The sequence below is a fragment of the Strigops habroptila genome, chromosome 10, assembly GCF_004027225.2.
Source record: "Strigops habroptila isolate Jane chromosome 10, bStrHab1.2.pri, whole genome shotgun sequence".
Lineage (NCBI taxonomy): Eukaryota > Metazoa > Chordata > Aves > Psittaciformes > Psittacidae > Strigops > Strigops habroptila.
This window is the reverse complement of record NC_046359.1, coordinates 43,052,192-43,076,995: the sequence shown is the minus strand read 5'-3', so window position 1 is coordinate 43,076,995 and position 24,804 is coordinate 43,052,192. Positions and strand designations below refer to the sequence as shown.

Genomic DNA, 24,804 nt, shown 5'->3' with positions numbered 1-24,804 from the left:
CCTAGGGCAGCATGCGAAATACAAACTCAACACATTTCACTGATTTTAAGATGTGTTCACACACTTAAAAATGCAGCTTGGCCACTGAGATTCCTGGTGCAATAACAAGTACACTGGCTATATATATATCTCTAAAACCTTTCTGTATATTCACCACCTTCCTAAGGTGATAAATAGTATCAATAACATGAATTGTAATGCTAGCTCTCACCTTCCTTTAGACATGCTCTTTTTAACAATCACAGCCTATAAACATAAAATGTACCTGGGTTATACCCCTTACCATTGCATCTTCTATAAGCAAACATCTGTATTTGTTCAGCATAGCCTGTGTCCTCTTCAGAAGCTGTGTAGCTACAGTTTCAAATTCACTGTCCACTAGAAAGACAAGAGTATACTTTCAAACACTGCTCTTCAGTAGCCTGCACACATTTGAACATGTGCCCTTTCTCATTCCTTCAATTTACACAAATAATTCTCTCCACAGACCAATTACGAACTTAGCACCTATTTTTAGAGAAAAAATTACCTTTTCTCAAGTCTTCCTCTGTTGGCAGCGATCCCTGGCACACATGGTATGAAAGGAGTCTCTGAACTGCATCATTTAATGATCTGAACTGGCTTTTATCTGGTGTCACAGCATGCATCTGATCCTTCTGTAACTGTTGGAGAATACTAGAAGGAAAATTAATGACACATAATTAACACATACTGTAACAGAAGTCTATAGATCGACAAAAACTAACAAGAAAAGAAGGTTAGAGGAAACATCTGCAATAAAATTACTAAAGAAGGATGACTTACAAAGCTCCTTTAGTTAACTGTTTAGCAGCAGGCCTTTTCTGTCCAACTAAATGACCGTCCACCTGAATTCAAAATAAAAGACAAATTACAATATATCCCCTCCTTTTCAAAGCCTCAGTTTCAGCACTGATTTCTGCTGATGATCACCAGTACCAACTGTAACCACCATAGAAGTATAAACACTTTCAACTCTCTCCTATTTTGCTAGGGCACTGTATCAATGAAATAGGGAAGTCACTTCCACAAACCAAAAGTCTGTAATATTGTTTGTAGGCAAATTCCACAGCAGTGCATGTACATGCTTCACTAGGAAAGAGGCTGGTTATCAAATTTAGCAGATGAAAAGGTACAACTAGAACTTCTCCAAAGAAATCTGCTCTCAAGGACTGTCTCTGCATTTCTCAGCTGATTTCTGTTGCCTGGTTTTGATGGATTAGAGTATCTGTCAGGAAAGCAGGCTAAGGTTGTGGATGTGAATTCTCACAAGCCATGGTGGCTGGGTAGAGGCTGAAAGCGGTTCTAGGAATTGTGTTTCAGTGTCAATGCTATAGATATACCCATCGGGTAGATCTATAGCATCTTCTCCTTCCCTTAGACATTTACGAAGCCAAGGTTTTTCAAAGGAACATTGTCCTAAGAGGTGAGGCTCTCTAACATGGTGAAGGCTCATGTTCCTACTGTAGGAGAGGCATTACTGCTATCCAAGTATTCTCCCAAAGTTGCCATTCTGGAGCAAAGAGTCTTTGGTTAATACAAAGTTGTTGGGGGTTTTTTAGTCAAAACTAGTCTTATCAATGAACTTGGTCACAGAGCACAAGTTACTTAGGATTTAAAAGACGACTGCATGAAAGGTCTTTTGAACATGGTTAGAAGCAACAAAAAAGCATCGTGGTACAGAGCATCCTTCTTAGCAAAGCAGGATAGCATGAAGCAGACACACTGTAATGGCACTTGCTGGCCCAAAAGCCTCTAGCTCTAGGTTCATTCACCACCACAGGAGAATGAACATCTAACCAACAATTACAAACCAGGCTGAACTCATAACTGCGTACTATTGTATCTTCTGCCCTACTTGTTCATTAGGAAGCAAGGGAAAACATTCACGTCGAACTACGCTGACCAAGGTATTTACAGCAAGGAACAAAAATTCTAAATCAGATCCTCATTTTCTTCCACGATTTTTTAGTTCCAGCCACCACAAAAGCCCACATTGTCAAGCCTACACCAAACCCTACTCAGTCCATGAATGTAACAACTCTCTTCCCTCCCTAAGTTCCTGTATTCTCTCTCTAAAAGAGCTGCCCCCCCTTTCACCCCCAAACCCTGGCTGGAGTGTTTCATTTTTGTACAGAAGTGCCACCCACAGGAGAACCTGTGGTGGTAAAAGAGACAACAATGCAGCAGAAAGTAAAACAAAGACCAGATGGAATTTTTCTGCTACTTCCCATAACCTGCCCCTTCCCAACAGCTAGAGAACAACCGTGTTGCAAGAAGTGGTAAGAGCAGGTCTAACTTCTGTCCAACTTAATGAAGAATTACTACAGCATACAAACTTATCTTCAGGAAGCAGTGCAGTCAGACTCCACTGACTGAATTACATCTCAAAGCAGCATGCAGAGTATCAATCTACGCAATACTCAATGTTCATGAGATCAAGGGAGAGTTTGACAAGCTTGAGTGACTTCATATACTCTAAACAACTGCAAGGACTCCTAGATGGACTTAAAACATCCCTAACAGCACTAGAGTTTTAAGGGAAAGAAAGCATATAAATAAAAGTATTCTCTACCTGTATGCTCTGTTGAACTGATGATGATCCTATTACTTTTTCTTGTGGCTGTGCTGATCCTAGAGACTGCTGCACGATTTTTCCTCCAGAGTCCTGTCCTATAAAAGATATGTTAAAAAGACTCTGTCATCCTAAGCAAGAACACAGTAGTTTCATGTACCTACCCTGATCATCTTACTTGAATTTTAGGAGAAAGAGACATGTCTCATTCTTAAAAGCATTAGTGTAACTACCCTGTAGAGAAACTGGCTCATAAAAATGAAACAGGACTGGTATTTTCTGCTGCAAACTACAAAAATCCTCACATATAAATCATCTCCTACCATAGTACTGCAATGTAGGAAACAATTCAAGTACCATAAGTAGAGCAACCCAATGATTTACTGAAAATCATACAGTGCATTTTATCAAGCCTTTCAATACTAGCCCTCCCTCGAGCACATAAACCCAGATTTTCTAGAGCTCTTTTTTGGGGGGCTTGGTTTTTCTCCCCGTCTAGCTTTTCCAGATGGCCAGACTTCCTCCAGTTGCCTTGCTCTGGAATTCGAACAGCATCTTATCAGCCATGCCATGTCACAACCAACACAAGCATTTCTTTCCCCCAAAACCCCATACTGTGCTGATCGTAGAGAACTGCCTCAACAGCTTGCACAAACAGTACAGAATGAAAGAAATGATTATGGGACCTTACTGAAAAGGGTTACTTATGTACAAAGAGAACACGAAGGTTACTGCATTCTTCTGCTTACTTTTAACATATGGGTTTTGTTTAGGTGAGATATAAGGAAGAAGTCCCTGGAACAAGTTGCCCAGAGAAGCTGTGGCTGCCCCATCCCTGGCAGTGTTCAAGGCCAGGTTGGACACAGGGGCTTGGAGCAACCTGCTCTAGTGGAAGGTGTCCCTGCCCGTGGCAGGGGGTTGGAACTGGAGGAGCTTTAAGGTCCCTTCGAACCCAAACCATTCTATAATTCTATGATTCTGTGTTCTTTTAGCAGCATGGTGCTGCTTGAAAAGCCCAGTATTTTGCCATGAACGAAGCATCAACTAGCCTAACTGAATGCGACACAGTCAGTAACAAATCAAGTGATGACAAGCCTGCACAGAACCTTGTAATCCTGCTTTTCTTTCCTCTGTATCTGAAGCAGCCATCACAAGACAAGGTCTAGGAGTTTCATAGAATTTTTAGCAGATGTTCAGATTTTGAGAACTAATTATTTCTATTTTCCTGAGCCGAAAAAAGTAAGAAAAATGAAAGAAGGTATGATTTGGGATTTGATAGAAGGGAGAATGATTGCTTATGGAAATTCAACCTTTCACTCCACAAAATGAAGGGCCCTGGTTGGGAAAAAGAAAAGCACACGTTCAATACTGAAAAACGTAGTTTAGAAAGAAAATGTAGTCTAAAAAGAAAGTTGTGATAACCTCTAGGACCCTGCCAGCATGAGCCATCCATGCAGTCTGACACACTGAAGAACCACCACTTTCTGCTGCTGGAGAAGATTTAAGAAAATTATTTTAAAAAGACCTTAGTTGACCTGATAGTGTGTTGCTCAGGAGACTCGTTAGCTGAGGCTGTCTCAAATTATCCTGTGTCTTCGATGCAGAAATTGGTGATGTCTGGTTCAGAGATTTCTTCTGTGCCACATACATGAGGGGAAAAAAAGAAGTCAAATATTTACTGAAAGCTTTAACAAACAGAGGAAAAGGCAAAAAAGGCAACAAAAATTCAGCTCTACACATGCTTTTGCAACCCAAACTCCTAAGTGGTGAAATTTCAGGCATCCCACTTCCTTTTAAGTTCAAGAATTTTATGAAGTAAATCAGAGAGGAACATAAATGCAACTATAAAAGTACAAATCTACGGCAGTACTATTCCAGAAGACCCACGAATTACCACTATAAGTTGGTAAAAGCTCAGCTTTTGAGAGTCTCAGAACTGCAAGATGACTAAATAAGCTGTCTCAAAACAAAAAATACACAGTGGCACAAGCTATCCAGTGTTTAGGGCCTAAATGATACATGGCTTATGTACAATACAGTATGACATTTAAAATGCAACTACAAACAGACTCAAATGATTCTGGTAAACAGTAGAAATTGTTCTCTCTGGTTCCCATTTTCAGCTCATCTTTTACAGCAGTAAGAAACAGTATGCTTTTGTAACTGCTGGAACTCACTGACCCAGCACGTATCCTACAGATAGGAAGATGGGTCTGAAATTACTCATGCAAAGAAAACATTACAACCTGCACTAGCAGTTTGGGCCAAGAGTAAAAATGTGGTTCTGCAACATGTTCTAAATACACTTTATTTTCTAAGACGCATTATTTCATTGCCCATTTTGGTCTGGTTAAAAAAAATCCATTAGACCTTTGGGAAAACAGAAAGACCTAAGATAATCAGTGCAAATGCATTCTGAGACAGTTCTTATCAGTATTTTATAATGACACAGAGGGAAAAAAAAGGCAAAAAAAGGACAGAAATGGAGTAACTGTGTGATAAGTCACTGAGTTAAACACTGGCAGAGTTTGGAAGTTCACTTCTGAAAGCAGACAAACCTGAGCTGAACATACAGCTGCATGCACTGCTGAAAACCAGCCCAGTTCTCACCTTCAGAGTAAATTCAGAAAGCTTTGTCCATTATTACTAAGTAAACCTCTTCTCAGCAGAAGTATTTTGTAACTGTTATGCTTTTACAAACTGCTTTACAAGGTATTTCCTTTTAGGGATTCTAGGGAACACCTCTTGCCTTGTCTTTGCTTCAAATCTGAAAGCTTCTAACTGCTCCAGACACACAGAACTACAGAGGGCAAAATGCCGGTATGGGAAATAACAAAGAGAAACCCAAGAATCCTCTTCATCTCTAATCTGAATAGGCCAAACCTTAAAAACAGAGTTTTTAATGAGGCCAAAAGACTTCTAAGTGCTAAGAATGTACTCAAGCCTTTACATCTAGCTCTCCAGTTTTCACGGGAGCTCACAGTGTAACGTCAGAGCATCCATTCCTTTAAATGGAAGCAGAAATAGATCAGTGCTATACACTTCTGGAAATATGACTACAAATCACCAGCAAAATCTTCTGCACTAATGGAAGTGACAGACTCATTCACTCAGTGACTTTAGGAAAGACTCACTGAAATGATGTCTCTGGCTTACAGTAATGTTCAGCAGTTCCACAGTAACACCACAAACTAGCAAAATTCGCGTTCTCTGTATTAACACCAACTTGAATCCTTTGTTAACCAGGTTTTAGCACAGCTTAGAAGCATTTCTTTGGCTACATTCTCAAGCAGCTTTCATACCTGACCAAAAGCAAACTGCTGTTGTGTTACTCCCACTGACGTGTGACTGAAGGTGCTGACAGATTTGGAAGAGGATGCTGGAAGACGATGCGATGCGCTGATGGGAACTTGAGTTCTGTTCTGTGTGTGCTGATCTCCAGTGAAGTTTCCTCCTGATGCAACAGACTGAACGGATGGTCCCAAGCTAGGATGTACTGACCCAGAAGAACTTGCAACAGCAAATCGGTTCGAAGCCGACATGTTGGAGACTGCAGACTGCCCGGGGGACATCGTGGTAAAACTCGATCTACCTTGAGAAACATTAGCTTGACTGGGTGACAAATGCAACACGGTTGGTGACGCCTGCTGCAGGGGTACCTGTCCACCCACAATCTGTGAGGTTCCATGATTGACTATGACTTGGTTTCCAGGAGCTGTGAATGTCTGGCCAGAAACAAGCTGAACAGCTGTGTTTTGATTATTCAGTATCTGCCCTGAATACGACTGGTTGGCTCTTAGCATGTTTGTAGAGTTCCTGTTGAGCATTACATGCTCAGCAGACACTTGGCTAGGAACCAGCTGGGAAGGCTGAGTCTGAAGAAGTTGTCCATTTATGGCCTGGACGTGATGAACTGAATTAGAATTAACAGACAAACTTGTAGGTATGAGAAACTGGTTCTGAGGTGCATGAGGCTGTCCCATAGGAGAATGGATAACAATACTACCTCCAGCATTGCTGACTGTCTGAGGTGTAACTGATTTTCTCGTGTTCTGTTGATTAACAATATTAACGGACATATGAGGACCAACTACTGAACTCTGAGGTGAGTTTGCAGAAGCAAACGGAATCCCTTGCTGTACGTGATGCTGCTGTAATCCCAAGTTATTCACATTGTAAGCAGTCTGCTGACCCATCTGGACAGGCTTTGGTTGGATATTAACAGGTACTTTGTTAGAGTTTGGTGCCAAACCCCTTTGAATGATGATATTATGGACAGGCAATGATGTCTGAAAATTTGTGCTGTTAAACGGAACAGTTACAGGTTGTGCTACTGGACTTGAATTTGAGTTACCAAACAGCGAGTTACCATTTGGGGTTTGTCTATGAACCAAGAGGCCACTACTCATGTTTGCAGGTGTTTGCTGACCATTGCCTTTCAGTATGATCTGAGATCCATCAAGGTTATTAATGGTCATCATGGAAGGTTGATTACTGAATGAACCAATTAGCTGGATCTGCCCAGAACCACTGATCTGGCTGCTATTAGACAAATGCTGGCTGGGAACACTAATTCCGACATGTTGCATAAAGCCATGTTGCACACCAACTGTATTGCTTGCAAAAGATGCTCCAACAGGTTGCTGTACCACTTGAGTAACTCCTATAGGTTGCAACGTCTGACCTGAGTAATTAGAAACATTAGAAGCCTGAGTAAAGGATGCTGATGAAGAAGGATGAAGCTGAGCTTGTGCAAACTGTTGGCTAGAACCTACACTGGCATCCAAATATGCCTCTTCTGCCAAAGTCTGTTCAGTAATATTGGCCTCCTGCAAGGACTTCTGAAGAATATCAAAAGGCTGATCCTCAGTAAGATCAGGTAAAGGAGAAGATACAAGTTCATCTTCAAGAAACTGAAGGCTACTGGACAGCTGCAGTCCATCACTAGGCCCCTCTCCAAGCTGACTGCTTACACCTTTCACAGACGACTTAGGATCAGTGTTCTGAAATGCAAAACAAGAAACATATCATTGCAGAAATCCCAAGCTCTCCCTTGTTTCCTCATTAAGTTTTTTTTCATGCAAACAAACTTTTTTCTTTGCATAGTATGTACCCAAGATGACATTCATCCCATACACTGGGCCAGCATAACCATGTGTGCCACATCCCACCCGTGTCCTCATACCAGACTGCTGGAGACACTACACTCTTTACACTTTCCCCATCTTCCAACTCCACAGCACTCAGCTCTGCAGCTGCACCGTTTCAAAAGGGTATGATATGCTCTTTAAGTGCCATTTACCCTTCCTCAAGCTCAGCACTGTATGGACAAAATGGTAAAAGAAAGGAGGAATGAGAAGACCTCCACTGTAACTCAATTTGGGGCAAGGTTTCAGTAGTAGCAGGGAAAAGGCATGAAAAAGCTGCTCTTTCACTCTCTTTCCCCGTCAAATGAGATCCATCTCCTAAATGCTACCAATATTTGGGGCAATCCCAGGCACAGCTACAGGTTGGGTGGAAAAGTGATTCAGAGCAGCCCTGCCGAAGACTTGGGGGTGCTGATCAATGAGAAGCCAAACATGAGCCGCTTCAGTGTGCGCTTGAGCCCAAAATCACCCGTGTGCTGGGCTGCATCAAAAGCAGCGTGAGCAGCAGGTCAAGGGAGGTGATCCTGCCCCTCTGCTCTGCTCTCGTGAGACCCCACTTGCAGCACTGTGTGCAGTGCTGGTGTCCTCAGCATTAAGAAGGACATGGAGCTGTTGGAGCAAGTCCAGAGGAGGCCACGAGGATGATCAGGGGCTGGAGCACCTCCCCTATGGAGACAGGCTGAGAACATTGGGGCTGTTCAGCCTGGAGAAGAGAAGCTGCGTGGAGACCTCAGAGCAGCTTCCAGTGTCTGAAGGGGGCTACAAGGATGCTGGAGAGGGACTCTGCATCAGGGACTGGAGCGATAGGACAAGGGGTGATGGGTTCAAACTGAAACAGGGGAAGTTCAGGTTAGCTCTAAGGCAGAAGCTCTTCCCTGTGAGGGTGCTGAGGCGCTGGCACAGGGTGCCCAGAGAAGCTGTGGCTGCCCCATCCCTGGCAGTGTTCAAGGCCAGGTTGGACACAGGGGCTTGGAGCAACCTGCTCTAGTGGAAGGTGTCCCTGCCCGTGGCAGGGGGTTGGCACTGGATGATCTTAAGGTTCTTTCCAACCTAAACCATTCTATGATTCTATGATTTCTAGTCACACAGTGCAAACTAGTCATCTTTTCATAAAGTTAAGGAATTACGCTAATTCTTTGTTTAGTAAAATTTTAGAAACAAAGCAGTGAGAAAAACAATGCTACAGGCTTTGCAGTTTACTCCAGTAAAAATGTGAAGACAACTATAAACACTGAAACTACAGCAAATACTGTAGTGGCACCAGATAGTGTGATAAGGAAAATCAGAACTAGGCCACTTTACTCTGGCCTATTTTCAGTAAGATCTTCCTAAAAATCTATGTCGAGAAACTCTAGACAAGTATTAGGTTTCTACAGGTGAAATCATGAATTTAAATGCATAATACTAGTGGCAATAGTTTTAAGTTAGACTAAGAACATCTTTCTAAATTGCAAAATCATGCAGCAATTAGTCAAAACATCCAGTTTCTTTTTAGGTCAGGATAAATGCAAAATGGGGGTGTGAAATTACTAGTCACATTCGTACTCCAACCCTTCACTCCTTGAAGGCTGTGGATGTTTGTTTTATAGAATCCCAGACTGGTTTGGGTTGGAAAGGACCTTAAGATCATCCAGTTCCAACCCCCTGCCACGAGCAGGGACACCTCACACTAGAGCAGGTTGCTCCAAGCCCCTGTGTCCAACCTGGCCTTGAACACTGCCAGGGATGGGGCAGCCACAGCTTCTCTGGGCACCCTGTGCCAGCGCCTCAGCACCCTCACAGGGAAGAGCTTCTGCCTCAGAGCTCATGTGTATCCACCCTCTGTCAGTTTAAAACCATTACCTTTTTCACCTCATACAAACAGCGTGAATATGCTGCAAGCTGTAATGATCATGTGCAATAACATCACTTCAGTTTTCCAAGCATATTTATTCAGTATTTTACCCCAATCTGTTTTGGAATCAGGCTATTTCTAAATGAAACTTCGCTGATGTTTGAAAATATTAAGATGCACTTCTTAAGTATTTTCAAAATATAATTAAAAATGACAATAAAACTTTTTACATTTATGTTAACAGAAGGAATGAAAACTGGAACTTAAATGTCTCAATGTCTGCACATGACCATCCAAAATTACAGATCAGGTTCTCAACTGTCCCTACCTACCATCAGGCAGAGAAAAAAGGAATCACTCACTAGGGCTCTATTAGGACTCACAACTGCCAGGTTCCTGTGGAGAATTCCCTATTGCATCTGTAACTTGTCTCCAGTGACAATGACCAATCTGGAATCTTTCACAACTGTGTAATTTAGTGGGTTCCATTTAATGCTATTCCAGTTAGTACCAGCAACACAACTATTACTACTAATAGGAATTGTAATAATAAATAGGATTACATGCAATCAAGATTAACAGTTTGAAACTCTCCCACTGGAATAAAGAATCCCATGTTTCACTCCCTGTTCCCAGGACTGGTTCCAGAAACAATTTTATGTGCATCAACTGGAAGCAGGGACCTTCCAAGTTTACATCTGGATCACTGCTGCTCAGATTCACAACAGCCACCCACACCACCAGACTAGTTTCAACAAGAAATGAGTGCCTCCACAACTTCATGTAGCTGCTTACCAAGAGTCTTATTTGTGCTGACTCCACGAATATTCTGCTCTCTTAATCTGTATTACTAAAACAGGAAGGTGGAAACAGCCACTAAGTACAGCTGGGTAACAGGGCAATGGCTATGGAACCCTCTCATGAGATTTATAACAGAGACTGATGACTGCCCAAGGAAACAACCCTGGAATCAGCAGAGGAGGTAAGCAATCATTCAGTTTGGGGGGGTTGGGATCTGGGCAAGGGAGGCAGAGTGGACACTGCTTTCTTGTCCTTCAGTCAGCAGGAACTTCACCTTGTTTGTGCTAGGCGTTGGCTGAGCATGCTAACCAGCTGAGGCACTGAACCCTTCATACTCCATTTGTAAACTCTGCCACTGAAAGGCAGGAGATGGGCATCAAGACAGTCAATGGTCTACATGGCACAATTCTGAATACATAAAGACAGAACTTTCAGTATCCTCACAAACTTTAATGACAAAAACTCAGAAGACTTTAGCTTTTTGGGTATCTTACATTATAACCAGGGACTGTGAAGCTATCTATTTATATTCATATTTTAGATATCCCTTGTTCCTTCACTATGCACTGTAAGAATCTATCAATCAAGTGTTAGGTCACTTAGGTCAGTACAGGGCGGGAGGGAGGGACGATGGCACTGGTATTCCTTATGAATCCCAGAACCATTCGTGTTGGAAGGGCCCTCTGGAGCTCATCCAGTCCAACCCCTGCCAAGGCAGGGCCACCCAGAGCAGGTCACACCGGAAGATACAAAAGGATAAGGAACAAGTGCTGGCAAATGATAATACAGTAAGCCATCCCAGGAATATCCTAGGAACACACACATCAGAAATCCCCACTGCTTCCAGAATCTTTTAGAAGATCATTTTGTACAATTATTTTGCCCCACACCTCTCACCACCTGCCTTCTAGACTACCTACCCCCCAATCTCATACACCAGAAAGCTCTTTTGGCTTTCACCAAATGTTTTTTCTTCTTCCAACTCCTACTCCCTATGCAACAATCCCGCCTTCCCCAGGAGCTCCCATTCCCACTCAAAATTTCTCTAAAAACTCACTTTTGGAAAACATACCAGAAACACACCCCTGACTCCTGCCCACTTACTCCTGAGTATCAGAATAATGTCTACAAGGAACAACCAGGAAGTCCGGGCTATGACAAATATATGTCATAAAAAGGATGCCGGAGACGGACTCTTCATCAGGGACTGAAGCGACAGGACAAGGGGTGATGGGTTCAAACTGAAACAGGGGAAGTTCAGGTTAGCTCTAAGGCAGAAGCTCTTCCCTGTGAGGGTGCTGAGGCGCTGGCACAGGGTGCACAGAGAAGCTGTGGCTGCCCCATCCCTGGCAGTGTTCAAGGCCAGGTTGGACACAGGGGCTTGGAGCAACCTGCTCTAGTGTGAGACGTCCCTGCCAGTGACAGGAACTGGATGATCTTAAGGTCCTTTCCAACCCAAACCAGTCTGGGATTCTATGTCATGTCATCTATTTTCCCCCATAACCTCATTTTTCTTAGGATGAGTCCTCGAAACCATGTTGCATAAAGGAAGCTGCTACCTGGAATCAAACTGAAACCACTGCTCCTGAGTAGTTGAAAACTGGGCACACTCTGTTACTGCTGGTACCCAACTCCCCCCACCATTACCTCAATCAGCTTGTCTGAAGGATGACCTGTCACTCCACATATGTTCTTTCTACAGTACTTAATAATGATACTGGAAGAGGAAGGACAGGGCAAACACTTCATATCACATCACTGTGGCTACAGAAAAGTCACTAATTCTCTATGCACAGATAACCAATTTGCAGGATTTATTCATGTCAATTTTTTAAGGTTCCTACACACCTACAAGCATATCCACGTATATGTTAGGAACATGGGACAAACAGACAGAGGCAAGGTAACAGTACAATGGAATGAGGGATAAGCAAGGAAATCCTACTCTATGTATTCAAATAACTGAATTGTGGGATGAGGAATTCAGGGTTTTTTAAAACACCAACAAAATCAAAGAAATGGGGGTCAGAAAGGATCTGTAGAAGTCATCTAGTCCAACCTTCTACTCAAAGCAGGACTATTGCCAGTACTAGAGCAGATCAGCCTTGCCTTTATCTCCAAGGATGGGGGTTCCACAACCCCACTGGGTAAAACTTGGTCCAGGGCTGCAATACACTCCTGGCAAAAAAAGAACACTGAAGACTACTTGCAACATCTAATGAATTTCAAGTGACTTCTCCACCACTGGAGGAACAGGAAGGAAACATCCCAAGCTAGCGATTCCATCTAAAGAACAACAAAACCCACATTCATTTCACAAAATTACTAGCTCAGATTCTACTTAGAAATAAAACCATCCTAACACACAGGAGATGTATGAATTACTAACTTCTAACGTCTACATTTGAGCACTACTCCATCTACAGTGACTAAAATTACAAGTCCAGTTTACCGCAGAGAGTTACACCTGAGAGTATTTTCACTGCTGAGCAAGCTGCTTTACAGATTTACACAGCCCAACAGTGCAGCATCTTTGAATTCATTCCCCACTGAAAACCCAATAAAATACTTTAATATCAACAGCATGAGACAGTTCTATGCTAGAATTCAGAATTTACGATGAAAAAGGTCAAAATCCACATCTAATTCATCCGGTTTTCTAAAAGCCAAGTAAAGCCATAACAGAAACCTGCAATCTCAATACAAGTATCATTTATGTCCTGAGCACTTACACTAGAGTTGGCGAAAATGGAATTTGAGTTGGCTACAGAATATTCTGCATTAGTCAAGTCTTCATTGCTCTGGTGAAAAACAGAAGAAAGACAAAAGTCATGGTTAAAAATCATACACTCACTGAAGCTTATGTATGTCTAACACACAGGAACGCTACTTACAGATTTACTGCTAGGTCCATGGAGGAAGTAATTCAGCGCCTGTGGGTCCCTTAAGGGGAGAAAAAACCAAAAAGTAGAAGTTACCACTTTTAGGAAGCTCTTTCTAGAAGTGAGGCTAATGTAACTAAGATACTGTATTCAGATACATCAGGTTTACTGTAAAAACACCTTGCACTCAGTGCAACACAAAGCTGAGTGTTTCTATCATGTAAAGATCTGTGTTTCTGGATCAGCGCAGTTTTCAGATGCTGATCTGATTTGTATTTCAAGCAATAAACTATGTCCATCACAAAATTTTAGTTGCATTCTACTTTACTTCCCTCTATGAGGGTACTACTCCTATTCTCTTCAAACACACAGTGTGACTGCAAAGACCACAAAACCTAAGGAAAATACTACCACCAAATAATATGAGAACTAAACCAGGTACCTTTCTCTTCTAGAGAGATGAACCATAATGCCTTTTTAGCTAGTGTCTAAGTCAATAGGGTACTTACAGACCTGACTCTTTAACATGTTTTCTGCCACCCTCGACATAAGTTAACAAGTTTAGATCAACCATAAAAATAACTGATTAAATATTAACAAATACAATTGCAGGGTATTTCATTAACTTAGTGCTATTATTGAACAAAACTCAGCTTTAGGATGTGGTCTGACAGAACAAGTCTTGGAAATTCAAAACAAAAAGACATTAATGTAACTGCACATATAAACCAAACAAAGAAAACCAAACATTTAAAGGTTGTATTACATGGGATCATTTTAATACAACAGTAACACAGCGTTTCCCAATGTGTCCATTAGCATGAAGAGTAAAATCACATGGATTTTTTTATTTTAAAACATCTTTATTGATTAACAAGTAATACTAAAACATGTTTGAGAAGCAGGAGATACTCATCATCTTGCAACAGGACGAGGGGTGATGGTTATAAACTAAAAGAGGGAGATTCAGGCTGGGTGTGAGGAAGAAATTCTTTACAATGAGGGTGGTGAAACACTGGCACAGGCTGCCCAGAGAGGTGGTGGATGCCTCATCCCTGGAGACATTCAAGGCCAGGCAGGATGTGGTTCTGGGCAACGTGATCTAGGTGAGGATGTCCCTGTTCATTGCAGGGGGTTGGAACTAGATGGGCCTTGAAGGTCCTTTCAAACCCAAACCATTCTCTGATTCTATGATTCTAATGTAAATAAAGTATGAATTCAAATCATTCTCTCCTCTCTTGATCATCCTAGAAAATAAAGAGGGAACAAGTTAAAGATATTTCAGGTTTACAACCAGTCTTCTGAAAGCACAAATACACCTATATTCCTCTTTTATTCATTTAATAAACAAGCTGCATTCATGTGTTTACAAAAGATGTGTTAGACAGTACTTGGCAGGGACTTTATGGTACAATTACGCTTACAACATAGAAGTGGTTACATATATTTTCAAATGAAAATGTCATTTTTATTGTAGATTACGCTGAACTTCAAGAATAAAGGAGACTAGAAACTGATCTCATATAGGGTCTATCGTGCTTATGCTTCATGGGTTTAAACTTAATCAGGAGAGATTCATGTTAGATAAAAGGCAGAAGTTCTTCCCTGTGAGGGTGCTGAGGCGCTGGCACAGGGTGCCCAGAGAAGCTGTGGCTGCCCCATCCCTGGCAGTGTTCAAGGCCAGGTTGGACACAGGGGCTTGGAGCAACCTGCTCTAGTGGAAGGTGTCCCTGCCCGTGGCAGGGGTTGGAACTGGATGAGCTTTAAGGTCCCTTCCAACTCAAACCAGTCTGGGATTCTATCATTCTATGCTTACAAGCTTTATCAATAAAATAACCAGGCTGTTGGAATATTAATTACGCTCACTGGCTTTAAATAATGAAAACTGCAATTAAAACTGAAGAACACTTCTTCACCTTAAATATTTAGTAAGGAAGGAATTTTAGAAGGCACTTACCAAAATCAAAGATCAAGTGAATAAAAATGCTGGTTTCCATTCTTCTATATCCTTAAGACAGTAACTGCTGCCAGCAGCAGGAAGAACACTGTAACTTCTCACACAAACACTCATCTGTATAGAGAGCACTTCATTTTCTGGACCACCTGTGAACTTGTACCAGGATCCTCATGATTCATGCTCGTGACAGAGCACTTCATTGTCCCATGCAGTCAACTATCACCTTTATGTTCCAAGCAGGATGTGTTTTCACATGGCTACAATGAGTGATCTTGCACAGTACACCTCAGAGAACAGAACTGTGAGCCATGACTGGTGAGGCTCTGCTACAGCATCCACTGAGTAACCCCCACATTACAGCAGCCACTGCTGTGATACTTGGGTTTGAAGTGAAAGCTCTCACTGGTTTCGCTGGAAGCTTTGAGGGCATGAGGGACGTAAAGGCCTATTTATTTACTACATTTAAGACTGTAAAAAATGCTTGTATGAAACCAAGATGATCTTTTAGTAGCTGCTCCAAGACTGATGTCAAACTCATTTCCGGCAGAGCTTGAATAAAGTATCATATATGAAGCGTTCAATTTTCTTATGTTTTTAATGCATTATAGCATATTATCTGTTCTTGGATATTGACACCAATGTTAGCCAAAGGAAAGGAACTTGATAATTCACAAATACTTTGCTCATGTTTCAGCTATCCTCATCATTTTTGAGGTTCCCATATGGAATTACAAACCTCCAAATACATCTGTTCTGGAAATAATGAAACAACAAACACACACACCCCCCCAACAAGCCAGCACCATTTAAAATCCCTAACTTTATTAAACTCAAGTCTCTTTGAGAAAACTGCTTATAAATCCAACCTCCATGCTCATTCCCTAGCCTCTCCTGAGGAGAACGCCTGCAAGTGGACTGTCAGCTAGTTAATACAGACTGGGATTGAAGGCTATGCAATACACGCATCTCCACATGGAGACAAAGCATAGCTGCTCATTTCATTTGCAAGACACCCACTCCTGAGGTAACACTGAGACCGAATCACCTTCTATTTTTCCCAACTTTTTTGAAAGAATTGCTTAGGGAAAACTTACCCAATAAGATCAAGGAGACAGGATTCATCATCGTCATCATCCATGACAACTAGAACAAGAAGGGAGAGGAGGGATATTTGATACATATCAGACAAAAGATCGCCTTCAGCAACAAAACCAATTCAGACCGAGTATTTATTAAACCATTTCTGAAGTTGACAGATGTCTACTACTGGCAAAGTTCTTAAACCTTCTGCAGAGGTCCACTGATTATTCATGGAATGACACACAAAATCCCATACAATGTTTTACCATTGAGGGGTATTTTTAGATTTTAAACTGGAGAAAGACAAATGCTTAAACCATACTGGTTAAACAGAGCTGCTGTGACTTAAAGAAAGTAGTAAAAAAATCGACACTGAATGTCATCTCAAGACTCCAATCAAAACACTCCTATAGGAAGGTACTCCCAGCTAATCCCCGTGAAGGAATAATCAAACATGACAGAACCTACAAAGACTGTTGCAAATGAATGGCTACACTACTGACCAGCCAAAAAGGTGAACAAATTTAGGTCGGTGTCATGACCTAAATGGTATAGACTAGAACCACAACTACAGTCAAGTCATTACAAAGCATTCAAATAAGCACTTTTCGTAGCAGACCTTTCCTAGCTATTGCTAGCGACAACGTGGCCACAAGGAACAAGTGACAGGACAAGAGGAAACTACCTCAAGCTGCGCCAAGAGAAGTTTAGACTGGAGATGAGGAACAATTCCTTCCCCAGAGGGTGCTCAGGCATTGGAACAGGCTGCCCAGGGCAGTGCTGGAGTCACCGTCCCTGCAAGTGTTCACACACCGTGTAGCTGAGACATGGGTTAGAGGTGGCCTTGGCAGTGCTGGGGCACGGATGGACTTGATGATCTTTGCCAAGGTCTTTTCCAACCTCACGATCCTATGAAGTTTCTTCTCAACGAGACTCAGAAGTGAACTTGTGATTAATAGAACAGGGTTTTGAATCCTTTTACCAAGGGTGGACTTCATTAGCATTAACCAAACTGAACGTAAGCAGCCATTCACTGGGTGCAGACCATTTTCAGCCTCGCAGTATCATGAAAACCAACATTTTTACACACTGCCTACTCCATCAGGTGCTGCCTGTACAAACACATTCCACCACTGTGCCTTCAAAGCTTCTGTTTGCATATCCTGGTTATCCCATTCACTTTAACTCTCGCAATGTCATCTGAGACTCTACCTTCTCCCTTTTCTCTGTCAATAACTCTCAGGACCACTTTATCCTCTCTTATTCTCACTGTAAAGATCCCATCTAACCCACCAGTTCAATTATCAACTGCTGCTAGCATTTCCGAAACCTCTTGGTACCCTGGCTTCTATTTAGTTATCCAATTTCATCTTCAGAGTATATTCTAATCATATCAAATTGGTCACTGTGCATTCCATGCTTGGGTTTTTTCTCAACTTCCCTCTAACAGTCTGCTATCATATTTATCCCTCAAATTTATTAATACAGTTTGAGCTTTAATTCATTCTGTACCCTCTCTTAACTTCTCGCTAAACAGAAACTTACTCTCCCTGACCAGACCTACAATAGTCATTGTTCAGGTTCTCCGTCATACAGATCTCCAGAATGATTAAGACAATAAAAGGTCTGGAGCATCGGTTATACGAGAGGCTGAGAGCATCAGGACTGTTCTGCCTGGGGAACAGGAGGCTATGGGGGAATCTTCTCTGTGTGTATAAATACCTGGTGGGAGGGTACAAAGAAGATTGAGCCAAACTCTTCTCAATGGTATCCAGTGAACGAACAAGCGGCAAAAATCAAAACAACAACAACAAAATATATATTTAAATGTAAAAAAAAAATTTGTTTGTGGTTTTGTTTTGTTTTTTTCTTAACTCTGAGGGCAGTCAAATACTGGTGCAGGTATTCCACCAAGGTTATGGAGTCTCCTTCCCTGTTGATACCCAGAACCCAGGTGGACCATAGCCCTGAGCAGTGGCTCTGGCTGAGCCTGCTGGGGGCAGGATGCTGTATGAGGTGATCAGCAGACCTCCCTTCCCACCTCGGCTGCCCTGTGATTCTGTAACCTCTTTCCTGACGCTTTTCTATACTCCACTGATTTTGAAACTAGTTTATACTTCAGCCTAACAGAGGGTACCCTGTCCTCCACACTGCACAGCCTCATTCAGCTTTTTGCCTTCCGTCTCCTGTGCTCTGGTTTACAGCAAGGGTGTAGCAGAACAGGAGCACACATCACTGTAAGGATCCCTCAGTATGACCCCTCTGGGAGAACAGGAACATAAAACACAAGTACAGAGAACTACCTCAGATCGCAACAAAATCAGCATTCAGGAGGTGATCACACATCTTAAGAACATTATTCTCCCATGAGTCAGTATTACATCTGCTCACTGTTGGATACAGCCACCAGCATGAGCACTGATCTTAAAACCTTATGCTAAGCAAGTAACAGCATCCTATGTCACAAAATCTAAATGTGAATGTGCACCAGTAAGAACAAACGAGTAAGCGCTTAGCATTAAGCGATGAGCGCTCTGCTTTAACTGCACTGTTAGCACAGAAAGCTGTGATCTCCTCTAACAGCTAAGCAGCACACCGACCTCCAGAGCAAGGTTACAGACTCCAAGCTAACCAAAAGTAAAAATCAGCTCTATAGAAAGTGAACATGATCTTTGTTCTCATGCTGCAAGCCTACTGTTGAAAATCCCATCCCACTGTCTATGGCAATACTGACATTATTATTTAACTTAAATAACACATCTTTGCTTTACCAAACCAAATAGTCGCTGTGAATATACCACAGTAAGGGTTCAACATTACCCAAAGTGACCACACAGGATTTTGTTCAATCAGTACTCATGTGGGTATTAGAACTACCAACTCAAAGTAGACACATTTGGTACATTCACTAAATTCTTTAAAACCTGCATATAACAGAAAATAAATTGCATGAAAACACCACAAAGAGAGAGCCTTGATGGTAACACATAACCTTCACTCTTCAGCCCTTTAGCGGAACGTGCAATTGGCTTTATTAGAAGAAAAATCATTTGTTGAGTCTTAGCATTTCACAAACATGATACAAGACAAATCTACTCAGAACATTGCAAGTGCCTACCAGATTACAACAGACAATAAAACCCAGAGAAAACAAACACCAAGAATCACAGCCAGTCCCCTCCAGAAGTGCATCTTCCCACAGCTTTAACAACATTCTTGCCATTGCTAGGAGGATTCTAAACACACAGGAAAAAGCAATTATGCCAGCTTTTGTCTTTAATGCTGGTTTACCAAAGAGCTCATCTGTACAAAACCATCACCAAGTTCTCCTACAGCTGAGCTATCACAGAGGCACAAACAGAAGAAGGTGTAGCAGCCTACATGCTTCTGCACCTTGAAAACTGCAAGTAAAGCACAGACATATCACTGCCACATCAATATCCCCACACATGATGGTTAGAAAACACTACACTAAGGTGATGCTGCATGGCAGTGCTGCTGTGAAACACACAATCTAAACAGCATGCACAGGCAAATGTGGTCTGTGAAAGAGCACTCAAGACCGCAGCCAAGCCACCAACCTACCTATTTAAATTCTGTTACAATTTTGCCACACATACCGAAGATGTACGTAACATTAATGACCACAAAGTGAAACAGAGCAAGTGACACCTCAACATGAGGAAGAAGTTCTTCACGTGAGGGTGGCAGAGCACTGGTACAGGCTGCCCAGGGGAGTTGTGGAGTCTCCCTCTCTGCAAACATCCCAAACCCGCCTGGGCACGTTCCTGTGTGACCTGCTCTGGGTGGCCCTGCCTTGGCAGGGGTTGGACTGGGTGATCTCCAGAGGGCCCTTCCAACACTAACCATTCTGTGACAACCACACAACTGCATGTTGGTTCAATCCAGCCAGCAGCTAAACACCACAGAGCCTTTCACTCACTTCCCCCACCCTCAGTGGGATGGGGAGAGACTAAGAAATAAAGGTGGGTTTAATACACTAAATATAAATAAAGTAAGAAATAAAACTTGTGGGTTGAGATAAAGACACTTTAAGACGACAGAAAAGGAGGGGAAAACAGTAATAATCGTGAAAGACTATATAAAACAAGTGATGCACAACGCCATTGCTCACCACTCTCTGAAATGCCCAGCCAGTCTCCAAACAGCAGGCCATCCCCCGGGCAACTGCCCCAGCTTCACTGCTCAGCATGACATCACATGGCATGGAACACTCCTGGCATCCCCTATTCCAGCTGTGCCCCCTCCCGGCTTCCAGTGCACCCCCAGCCTCCACGCTGCTGGGGTGGGCTGAGAGATGGGTTGTCCTTGACGCTGTACAAGTTCTGCTCCACAGCAACTGAAACATCGGTGTGTTATGAGCATTATCCGCAGACTAAAGCCAAAACACAGCACTGCACCAGATAATCTTAAGCAAAATTAACTGTGTCCCACCCGAAACCAGGACAATCTTTTTAGCTGATCCCAATTTTCAGTTCCTGTCAACTTCGGAACAGCAGAGGTGCACAATCAGACAGAGTCCATGCACACCCAAAAGCAACAACTCCTTCAGTCTGTTTAGAAAACAAAATCCAGCAACACAAGACGTTGACAGAGATGATCCCTAACACTTTTTCTAGAGCACAACTGCCAGAGGAGTTTGCTGCTTTTCTTGCTGACTCTCTCTTCAGGTTTTCTATACCTGAGTTACACAAATTCTGTCCCCCTCACTGTTAACAGAGTTGGCTAAATCAATGATTGATGTATAAAACACAGATACAAACAGTACTACACCCAAGACAGTTTGAAAATAGAACTCAAAACAGTGAGTGGAATTAAAGGATTAGAGTTACACAGCCTAAGACCAGTGGTCTCCAAAGTGTGCAAGACAATCCGATACCGGAGTGAGGGAAGAAAATACCAGAACTTCAGTAGTACATCCATGTAATTGGGAAATAAATACACATATATTGGGGGTGCACACCCAAAAAACTTTTAGTACTAGGGACATGCAATCAAAACCATTTGGAGACCACTGGCCCAGACTCTTGAAGGCTGACTCACTTCTGCATGTAGATCAGCTAACGGGGGCTTCAGCCCATGGGAAGGGGTGTGGGTGAGGCCTGCCCCAGCCCTCAGGACCCATTCCTTCAGCCAGGGGCCTGCCAAGAGCCCATGCTAGAGACAGCTGAGGGAAAGCAAGTATCTAGTTACCATCAATACTGTCCTACAGTGTAACCATGTTCTCGTAACTAGGCCACACTCAGCCCTTTGGTGCATCCCACTACTTTACAAAAGGCAATCCTTACTCATTAGTCACAGCCCAGCACAGATACTCCCTGTTACTTGTTATCAGTAAAGCCTCTACTCTTTTATTTCATACCCCTGCTAGTACACTGGTGAAGCCAGGATAAACTTCAGCTTAGAGCACACGTATGTGTGGAAGCAGCACTGCCTGTCCTTTCTGGCAAACACCAGAGTGCCCTTTATCACATGCTCCCAAACAGAATATAAGAAAAGGTGAAAGTAACCAAGGTGACAAGGAAATCCCAGCTATGCAGGCCAATCCTGTGGGGGACTGTTATTACCTGGCCCTAAAGCCTCTGCCTCCCTTACAACACTCTCAACCACTATACAGTGAAGACCAACAAAAGAAGAGAGCAGTGCTGTGCCCCCCTCATCCATGATCCCTGAGTCAGCCCACAGCTTTGAACAGTCACCTGGCACAGAAAACTGATCTGACAAAATACATTCATCTGTTTCAACTTGCATTAGCTTCCTCATGTGGTTCTGGCTTGCCAGGAGGCTACAAGAGTGCTGCTAGTACCAGCACAATAGAGAAAGTAGGAATGAGAGCTGGGTGGTTAAGTACAGGGGAAGCAGCAGTGCTTCAGGCAGCTTAAAGCAACTGTCAGACTACAGCTGCCCGTGTACAGCTCACGTTAGCTGCTGTGCAGGCAGCAGGTCGATAGCAGCGATTACTCCCCTGTACTCAGCACTTATGAGCTCCCATCTGAAATACTGTGTCTGGTTTTGCCACACACAAACACACCCTTAAAAGAAATACAGAAAAACTTGAGAGTCCAGCAGGGTGCCAATAAAATTCTGCAGGAAGACGACACTGAGATCTTGAAGTCTGAGGGAACCACATTTCTTCAGGCTGGACAAAAAGCAGCTAACCCAGGTACTACATGCAGTCTGCCACTAGCTAAAACAGGTACTGAGATGAGCAGAGCCTCTTCCCATCAATGCACAGCAAGACACAAGGCAACAGCCAGAACATGCAGCCCAGAAAATCCCAACTGCACAGAAGGAAAACAGAAGTTCACACAGGAGAATGCTTAAGCAAGAGGATGGAGTCACCAAATGGTGTCAGCATCAAATGGTGGTGACAGACCTGTCCTAACTTCAAAGCTAGTTTTACTTAGAGCAGGGCCAGATAACCTCCAGCAATCCTTACCAACCTATGTTTTTAATCACCATGCTACACAATCCACAATATCATGCAAGACATGCAGGGACACTTGCCCAGTCATTACAACTGGATTTGTCCAGACACAGTCCAGCTATTCATACACTGAACGTGATTTTTATAAGTATTCAAAACCACTGTAAATCCTGGATTTTAAATTCAAATTATATCCAAGCTTGTCACAAAAGAATTACTTTCCTTCCTCATTTGTAATTTCATACAACCTTAATATATAACTTCAGATACAATGCAGTAAAATGTCATTTCCACCTTTCATAAAAAGCCTAAGAAAGAAGCTAGTTTAGAAAAGCAACATTTAGAGCCATAATTCCCAGAAGTGTGATATGATCAACATGAAAGCTTGGGAAGCCACAAGTAAATAAATTTATCTGCAAAACTGTTGGAAAAATCTACAGACTTGTAACTTCCATGGGATCAACTACATGGGATCAATCCCTGAGCGGCAGCATGACTTCAGAGAGTGAACACTGACCTTTGGAAATCAATGCCCTAAAGGCAGGAAATGACTGCTGTAGTTACAGCTTTACAGTGGGAGACAATCAAACCTGCACACAGTAACATACACAGCACCTGAAGCAACTACTGTTTATGAGTGAAGAGATGCCCACTAACCCTCATGAGCTCAGTGAGACACTGTACACATCCAGTCAGCAGGAACTCTTTGTAATGGATCTGAGCCATCACATCTTCTGTACCTCTGCTGCTCTACACCATCCTCCAGAATTTTCACCTACAATCCCAACATTAATAGGAACCTCACTATGGAATATCTGAAGAAATACTGTACCAATTATCATCAGAACAACAAAAATGGAAGAAAGTTACTGTGAGAGCCACTGTAGAGAATGGAACTGTAGTGAACAGAATGCTACACCAAACTGATGCCATTTTTATCCCTCATATGCTTTTTCAATACAGATGTAAGAGAACTCTATTAACACAAGCATCCATCCCTTGTTCAATTACACCAAAGGAAGACAGCAATGTCAAGTGATTCCACACTGATTGCAGAGGCACAACACCCACTGAAGTCCTTCCCTCACACGCATTGCCACAACTCCCATTCATTTTGGCAGTGCTAGTATTTTGTTCAGTGTGCTTATGAACTAAGGGAAGAAAAAAAGATGACGCTATTTTTTTACCACGTATTAGGTAACACATGTAATTTAAGCAGTACACACTTCCAGTCGCTAAGGTGCTATTACCTACTGCTTTACTTACACTGGCAGTTATGTCTCCAGTTCCTAACAAAGAGGCAGCCTTGGATTCATTGAAGGAACCTTACTTACACAGGAACAACTAGACGCCATTTGCATTCTCTGCAACACAGGAGCATAAGAAAGGAGTACAAACTCAGACCCTTAATACCATATATTGTGTTCTTACATTTCAAGTCCACATTACTTTTGAACAACCCAGTACCTTGCGAAGCGGCCAATTTCAGATTCTTGTAACTAACCAAGCATGTGTTTTATGATCAACTTTAGAGATGCTCATCCCATCAAGCCCTTTATCTCCAAAAACCTGATTTTTACACAGACGGAACACAAAAACCTGATATGAAAAGGTATTTCCACTTCCTCCCATCATTACTGTAAGAAAAATTATGTGCTGTGGAATAATGACACGGTATTCAATGGAAGAGAGGTAAGTACTGAAACACTTGACTGCAAGTTAAAATCTCATTCTCCATTTTACTCAGGCAAAAATACCAAAGGCATAATTATCAAAGAGTTGTCATTTCAGGGCAACAGGGGTAAAGAAGCAAAATCCATTTTAAAAACGTACTTTGTGAAACGTAAGGATTTAACTACTTTTAAACCATGTTGTGCTCACAATCTACAATATATGATTATTCCATACAAGTATTTTCTCTTCCAGACTAATCCACAAAAAGCAACTACTATACTGTTGCAAAAACTAGCAGGAATTGCGCTCTAAAAAGGAGCTAACCAAGTAAGAAATTTGGGATTCCAACCTAGTAACACATAGCACAGTGCAATATGCAAGTGTGAGC

At 42.3% G+C, this 24,804-nt stretch overlaps 1 protein-coding gene and 1 long non-coding RNA gene across 11 annotated transcripts in view; both read right to left on the bottom strand.

The window, feature by feature from the left end:
* BICRAL (BRD4 interacting chromatin remodeling complex associated protein like) overlaps positions 1 to 24,804 on the bottom strand; it is a 39,643-nt gene that overhangs the window by 7,804 nt on the left and 7,035 nt on the right. For 3 of the 10 annotated variants that reach the window (XM_030498837.1, XM_030498831.1, XM_030498832.1), the window contains exons 2-10: positions 16,309 to 16,357; positions 13,270 to 13,318; positions 13,108 to 13,176; positions 5,896 to 7,596; positions 4,129 to 4,228; positions 2,594 to 2,691; positions 805 to 866; positions 530 to 675; positions 284 to 378 (exon numbers count right to left, since the gene is read on the bottom strand). In XM_030498837.1, coding sequence (XP_030354697.1) covers positions 284 to 378; positions 530 to 675; positions 805 to 866; positions 2,594 to 2,691; positions 4,129 to 4,228; positions 5,896 to 7,596; positions 13,108 to 13,176; positions 13,270 to 13,318; positions 16,309 to 16,352 — 2,364 coding nt within the window. In that variant the 5' untranslated portion in view covers positions 16,353 to 16,357. Of the gene's footprint in view, positions 1 to 283; positions 379 to 529; positions 676 to 804; positions 867 to 2,593; positions 2,692 to 4,128; positions 4,229 to 5,895; positions 7,597 to 13,107; positions 13,177 to 13,269; positions 13,319 to 15,214; positions 15,500 to 16,308; positions 16,358 to 19,992; positions 20,005 to 20,429; positions 20,655 to 21,358; positions 21,381 to 24,804 lie in introns of those variants that run through there. The other 7 variants (XM_030498834.1, XM_030498833.1, XM_030498835.1 and 4 more) reach the window with 7 other exon arrangements.
* Positions 5,273 to 5,889, bottom strand: LOC115613448. The gene is made up of 2 exons (XR_003993390.1): positions 5,477 to 5,889; positions 5,273 to 5,337 (listed from the first exon to the last, which is right to left on the bottom strand). It is a non-coding gene; the product is annotated as an uncharacterized LOC115613448 (long non-coding RNA).